At 49.4% G+C, this 7,011-nt stretch overlaps 1 protein-coding gene across 1 annotated transcript in view; it reads right to left on the reverse strand.

The window, feature by feature from the left end:
* Positions 1-6,651, reverse strand: part of TMEM269 (transmembrane protein 269) — a 43,258-nt gene extending 36,607 nt beyond the window's left edge. Inside the window, exons 1-3 of the mRNA XM_029578046.1 lie at positions 6,585-6,651; positions 6,206-6,445; positions 5,308-6,042 (exon numbers count right to left, since the gene is read on the reverse strand). Of these exons, the coding sequence (XP_029433906.1) occupies positions 5,308-6,042; positions 6,206-6,445; positions 6,585-6,651 (1,042 nt within the window). The remainder of the gene's footprint in view (positions 1-5,307; positions 6,043-6,205; positions 6,446-6,584) is intronic.
* Between the last annotated feature and the right edge of the window lie 360 nt (positions 6,652-7,011).

The following is a 7,011-nucleotide window of genomic DNA, read 5'->3' on the forward strand; positions in this document are numbered from 1 at the left end:
AAAAAAAAAAAAAATTGTGATAGCCATCCACAGAGATGCCACACTCAACAAAAAAGAAACTCATTTTAAGCAGTGGCTTTTAATCACCAAGAGATTAGCCACAAAAGTGAAAGTGTACTGCCTGCTGGGGAAGTGAAGGGTACCTTTTGCCTTAGTACACAGGGATGGATGTGACGGTCAACCGGCACCCATGCCTAGATGAGGGACCTCAGAAGATAGTATTAAGGATAAGGATAACGAGTAATGGGGGTAGAGTAGGGCCTGAGGCATCCTTAGTCTGTTCCTAATTTACATGCACACCCCCAAAGCTATTTAATCATTAAGGCCAGCAGTGTTGAAGTGGCCATTACAATATACTTGGTATTCAGTGAGACACATGGCCAATGGCCAATATTAAAATAAAAAGGCTGTCCTAACCCAGCAAAAGAAAGACATGCTTAGCACTGATTATATTACATTTTAAAATTCTATATCACAAACCAGATACCAGTTATCTCATGGGGCACCACAACACAAGTAGCATCGCAAGATCGGTCCTACCTGCTCACGGAGCACAGATAATGTTCTTTTTAGTACATCAACGTTATATCAGAGACCTTCCCCAGTCCTTCCCACCCTTCTTCCTGCTGCTCTTCCATCCTTGGTTTTAAAAAGGGAATATTTGGTTTGCTAGTTCTCATGGCAACTGCAGCCTAAGTTTTTAGGGTTCTGTTTTTTCTTTATTTAGGGAAACAGTGGAATGAGTGTATTATTCATCCTGGAGAGAGCAGGTCAGCTCTGGTGGTCCTGGAAAACAAAATGGATTCCTTGCAGGTTGTGTTGCCTTTCAGGAAATCAACAGAAGAATTACCCAGAGGTGATGTAATGGTGCTCATGAGGTCTGGAGACCACATAGGTCCCTTCCTCAAGAGCTTAGACACAGCACCGTCGCCTCTGGTTAACAATTCTGGTGCTCCAATGAAAAGGGATCAGAACATGGAAGCTCCTTGTTGTAATCCAGCCTAGGCTTCCCCCTCCACTCTCCCGATCTACATTTTCCAACCATGCGGAGTCTCAACAGCTTCGTGCACGAGACGCTGAGAAACCAGTGCTGGCAGCGAGTGTGATCCCAGCTGACTTCTTGCAGTACTGTGCAAAACATCTTCCTCTCTGCGAGGAGGAGGAGGAGAAACAGGATTGCGCTACCGAGCAGGGCTCCATTCCCTCACAGACCGGGCATAGTGCATATTCCAAACAGCTAAACGACGACAGAACGGTATGATGCCTTATTAACTATCTCTCAGAACTTTCAATATCAAATGTAATATTATATTCCTCTACCTATGAGGGCCTAAAGCGCTCAGGGAAAAATTTAACAAATGGTCACATTCTGTCTTCCAGTCGGTAGCAAGGAAAGAGAGACACACACACACTCACACAGCGTGACACACACTCACACAACGTGACACACACTCACACAGTGTGACAGCTCAGAACCTCCAACTGAGAATTCTGCATTTTATAGGGTTATCGGGGTTTTGATTCTGCTCCTTTGCATGCATGGACTCGTAGTTCTGATTTTGTTGGGGAACTCAGGGGGGGGGGGGGAATGGGGTAAAGGCAGGAGTGGATCTGTTTACTCTGTTTCACTGGAGTGAGCTGGCAGTTCCGCACACTGACCTGGAACCGTCTGCTGACCTGGCTTTTTGGCAAGCGGACTTACTAGCAACTCTCACAGGTCAATACAGTTTATCCTGTGCCGTGCTGAACGAGGCACATGCTGGCATGCAACCTCGGTTTAAAGAGAAGGACAGACTCCTAACATATACTGCATTATGAAGATAAGCTAAACCAGGAGGAGAGGCAGGAAAGCAGATTAAAGAGGTGTGAATGTTTTGTCAGCAGCCTTTGGTTTTTCTCAAAAGGGTTATCAGCTGCAGTAAAATGGCCACCAGCTCCTCTCCCCATCACAGTAATGTTTTGATCCTTCCACTTCCGCTTATTGCTCTACTCCCTATCATCCTGGGAGAAAAATCATGGAGTGCCGTCATCCGGTCCGGTTTTTCTTTTGACCTGGCGGTTTCATCCTGGGCTAGGGGCCATGCGCCAGGGCTCGTCCTGGAGCCCAGCAGCCATGCTCCCTAACTCTGACCACTAGGTGTCACCCTTACATAATGCCTGGGACTGCCTCCCCCCCCCAGGGGCTGTGAGCGCTGCTTCCGCAGCATCCCTTAACTGCCTCAGGAAGCAAGCTGATTGAACCCAGGCTCCTCTGTAGAGCTGTGCACAGCACTGCCAGTTTACCACGGCCATCAGGCCAGCCCCCGGTCCTGGTTTTCCAGTGATCCTATCCTCGCATTCTGCTCTGTGATGTCTTGTCAATGCAGAATCTGTCTGCTATAGGCTAGGCCTGTGGGGGGGTTTTCCCCCATACAACTTTCTTTTTTATGGATTCAAATAACTTCAACCCTACTGACACATAAACTGCAGTGAACAGAGCGATACAAATTTCAGTGACGCCTCTTGGGTTTACAGGGCAGAAGGTAATTGGCCGAGTGCCATTAACTATTAGCCTCACAAATCTGAAGGAAACAAATATTTACATCTCAGCGGTCAGCATCCAAAGAAAGAGAAACCAGCTTATATAAGATGTTGGCAAGCAAGACAGAGATTCAGGGAGACAAAAGACAGGAAGGAAGGAGAGACGCTGGATAAGCTGCTTAGTTTATGTCTGAACTTTCTTCCTTCTTTTGGGATAAGGCACCAACACGAGTCTATATTTACGACTACCCAGAGGGTTTCTCCCTGTTTTTATATCCCCCTCCCAGCTTACTCAGCCCAGCCTTTGCATGGACAGGTGGCCACACACTAGGGCTTCCTCCAGAACCCTGCAACCCAATGCGCTAAGTCTGACCACTAGGTGTCACTGTTGTGCGAATTCCTCACTCTCCCCCCAGGCATGAGCGCTGCCTCTGCAGTATCCCCAGTTACAGCCGGCTGGGGAATGGAAACCAGGACTTCCACACAGCACAGCACTTACCACTGAGCTGTCTAGCTTGCCCAAGCTGTATCCCCCCCCCCCCCCTAATGTCCATGTTCTCCATTCCTTACGGACTTGTGAGGACTAAAATGCACTGTGCTGAGTGTTAGAATCTAAGACTGGATAAACACCAGAATAATGACCTGGGGCTAGATTGAAAAAGGACAGTTGTATTAGTCCAGTGAGAGCTATTCTATGATCTGTCGGCATGCACGGAAACACCAGGGGGTGGGGAAACGGCAGAAGTAATAGAGTTTAAGGAAATGAGCATCAGACAACAGCAGAGGCAAAGGGGGAGAAATAGAGGCAGTTACATAATACCAGAGGGTATCTAGAGTTCTCAGTTGGCTCCATTTGTTCAAGGCAGGTTGATCCAGTCCTGGTTTTACCCCATTGCATGCAAGGCTATGAGTCTGTACAGGTAGTGGGGTAAAACCCAGGAATGGATCAGCCTATTCTGATAATCTGGAGGAAGCTGGCAACTCTAGCCATGCATAACATCAAATAAACAACCTGCTGAAGTATCTAAAGATCCCCTTCTCTAGGATAACCATCTCACCCCAGGTCAACCAAGCAAGGTAATCCATTCCTGATTTTTCTCCTTTGCATGCACAGAAACTGTAGTTTAGATTTTCTTATCAAAGGGAAAATCAGAGCTACAACTCCCTGTGTGAAATAGATCTGCCTGTTCAGCTGATCTAGGGTGAGGTGATAATTTTACCTGTCCTAGAGCCAGCGCTTGTCTTCGGGAGATGCACAATGAATATGCATGCTTTATGTTTCCGAATATGAGGTCTGTGGTGTGGACAAGTACATCTCATACAGTGTAAAAATGCATTCTAGAAGATATCAGGGGGGGGGGGGGGGGGGGGAGAGAAACTAGAGTGGAGGAGAGAGGGGAAGGCAGTGTGAGACAGCTGACTGCATCACGTGCTGGAAGGTTTTAAAGAAGAACCAGAGAAGATGCAGTCTAAACAGTGTAAACACACCCCTTATGTCAGGACTGCATTAAATATAAGCAGCATAGACTTGGCCGATGGGTCAGCGGCAAATTCTGTGATTTTCCTCCACGTGGAAGGTCCTCGGTTCGATTCCTGGATTGGGGCTTTCCACACCCTAGGTCAGCCAGGGCTGGAGATGTTAGGAAAGCAGCATTCACAGCTGGGGGGGGGGGAGGGGCAGCGTCAAGGTCGTTGTTAAGGGCAACACCTAGCAGGATTTGGAGCCCTAGATACAGGGTTCCAGAATGAAGTCCTGGTGCAGGCTGTAGTGGCCTCAGGACCCCTGCTGAAATGACCAAATGGGTGGATGAAAACACATGGCGACGGGATTCCTGCACTGGTTCCAACTGAGTTGTAAGAGAACGGAGGACCTACTGAGCTATAAAAAGTGAAAAAAAACCCAGGATAGGTTGTCCCAGGGGCTCAGTGGTAGTGGGTGCCATGCGGAGGAGCTGGTTTGATTCACGATTCAGGGCTTTGGCTTTCTGGGGATGGGGATGCTGCTGAGTTAAGTGGAGGGAGTCCCAGTCATTGCACAACAGCGACACCTAGTGTCCAGAATTAGGGCCCATGTTTGCAGGTTTCCGGAAGGAGCCCCAGTGTGCTGACCCTGACTGGACTAAAGTGAGGTGGGAGAAAATGCCCCGTGTAGTTCTGAAGTTCTGAATGAAGGCTCCTGGTGCCAGATTCCAGGCTTGGTTCTGACTGAGCTGGGAACTCAAAAGGAGCAAGAGGAACCTGTCAAACCCCTCCTCCCCCCCCCCCCCAAAAAAAAAAAAAACCAAAGAAAAAAATAAATAGGATAAAGTGTTTTTTTTTCTGGTTACTTCTTTTGATAAATTTTATTCTAACATTTGTTCATTAATTATTTGAGCTTATGGGGATAATGGGGACATGTGCATGCCAGCCCCATCCCCTATCTCCCATCCCCCATACACACATCAACTACATAACTGCACTGCCTTGAAATGCCTCCAGGTCATAGAAATAGGATTTTATTCTGTGTATGTCCCGGTTCCATGACTGACTCCGATCTCATGCCGGGGCTGCAATTCCCAAATCTCTCACTGGAAAGATTTAACCCCTTCATGTAAGAGAGAATAACACCTCCCTACCCAAGACGATAAAAGCCTTTGATTCCCCCCACCTCCCTGCCACCCTAAACTCCTAAGCAGAGTAGGCTGCTTTGAAATGCAAAGCTTTCCACCTCTCCCTGTAGGATCATTTTCAATCAACTGACATTTTCCAGCTAGGAAAGGACCCAGATTAATGACTTTGCAAACTTACCTGCGAAAAGACAAAACAAACCCCCTGAAGAGGGTGAGTATATTCGTGGAACTGGAAACGGGCCAGCAAACGGCAAACTCTGGAGGCTCTGCTTCCTGTTATCCACCTGAACGCTGCCTGTGCATGGGCTGGGGATGCTGGACCCTGAGGGATGCCCTGGGCGAGGAGGAGCGGGACCCACAGGCTCCCCCTGGGCTGAGGCTCTGGGGGGGGTGCTGTGTACTAAGGACTCCAGGAGTCTGTGTCCTCTGAGAACCAGGGAAATGCTGGGGCTCCCTGTGGGTTGTTGGGGGTCTGTGTGTGCTAAGGAAGGACACTGGGACTCTCTCTCTCTCTCTGCCCTGAGGAGGAGGAGGAAGATACTGGGGCTCCCTGTGTCTGAGGAGGAGGATGGTGCTGTCTGAGAATGAGAAGGATGCTGGGATGGAGATGATGCAGGCGCTCGCTCTCTCTCTCTCTCTGTGCAGAGGAGGAGGATGCAGGGGCTCTGAGAATAAGGAGGACGCTGGGGCTCTGAGAATAAGGAGGATGCAGGGGATCTGGAAATAAGGATGCAAATAAGGATGCAGCCCCCTGAGATAAGGAGGACGCTGGGGCTCTGAGAATAAGGAGGATGCAGGGGATCTGGAAATAAGGAGGATGCAGGGGATCTGGAAATAAGGATGCAAATAAGGATGCAGCCCCCTGAGATAAGGAGGACGCTGGGGCTCTGAGAATAAGGAGGATGCAGGGGATCTGGAAATAAGGAGGATGCAGGGGATCTGGAAATAAGGATGCAAATAAGGATGCAGCCCCCTGAGATAAGGAGGATGCTGGGGCTCTGGAAATATGGAGGATGCTGGGGCTCTGAGAATAAGGAGGACGCTGGGGCTCTGAGAATAAGGAGGATGCAGGGGATCTGGAAATAAGGATGCAAATAAGGATGCAGCCCCCTGAGATAAGGAGGATGCTGGGGCTCTGGAAATATGGAGGATGCTGGGGCTCTGAGAATAAGGAGGACGCTGGGGCTCCCTCGGTCCGCGCTGCTCTCGCTGCCCCAGGTAGCTCAGCTCTGTCGCCGATCGCTGCCGCACTGCTAAAGCCGCTCCTGCGCACCCCGCTCTCCGTTTTCCTGATGATGCAGCCGAGCCCAGCGGAGCTTAAGTTCCCCGGGAAAATTCCACAGGAAGTGTCGACACCGCATTCTCGACATTTCTCTCTCCCCGGGCACCCTCCCTCCCTCCCCTGGCACCGAACGTCAGTGCGCCCTGCCAGCCGCCCTCCCCACGCCCCCTCACGTCCGCTGGAGCTCGGACTCAGATCGGGGCCCTGGGAGGGCAGAAACGGTTCCGCTCGCTCTCCCATCTGGGTCCTGGCATTTCAGTTCACTGTTATTATTACTATCATGGAAGGTTTTTTTCTCTCTTGTTCCTTTTTATTTTAAGGGCTTTGGGTTTGATATTGAAAAGCTTTTCACGCACATGAAAACCTGCTTTTATGCGCGTAAATAGGCCTTTGAAATTGGCGCGTGTGCGCCTAAATCTGCGTGTGCACTTATTACACCTGCTTCGTTGCAGCAGGTGCAAATGTTCATGCGCGTTGCCGGAATCTAAAAGGACCCTGATCTGAGTGAGCCCTGATCTTTTTTTGTTTGTCGTTTGCAAGGGGAAGCACCAGCCAGCATTTGACCTCTGCTGTGAAGGCGTTTATGTTTCTTGCTCAGAA

Source organism: Rhinatrema bivittatum, chromosome 15 (genome assembly GCF_901001135.1).
Source record: "Rhinatrema bivittatum chromosome 15, aRhiBiv1.1, whole genome shotgun sequence".
Classification (NCBI taxonomy): Eukaryota; Metazoa; Chordata; class Amphibia; order Gymnophiona; family Rhinatrematidae; genus Rhinatrema; species Rhinatrema bivittatum.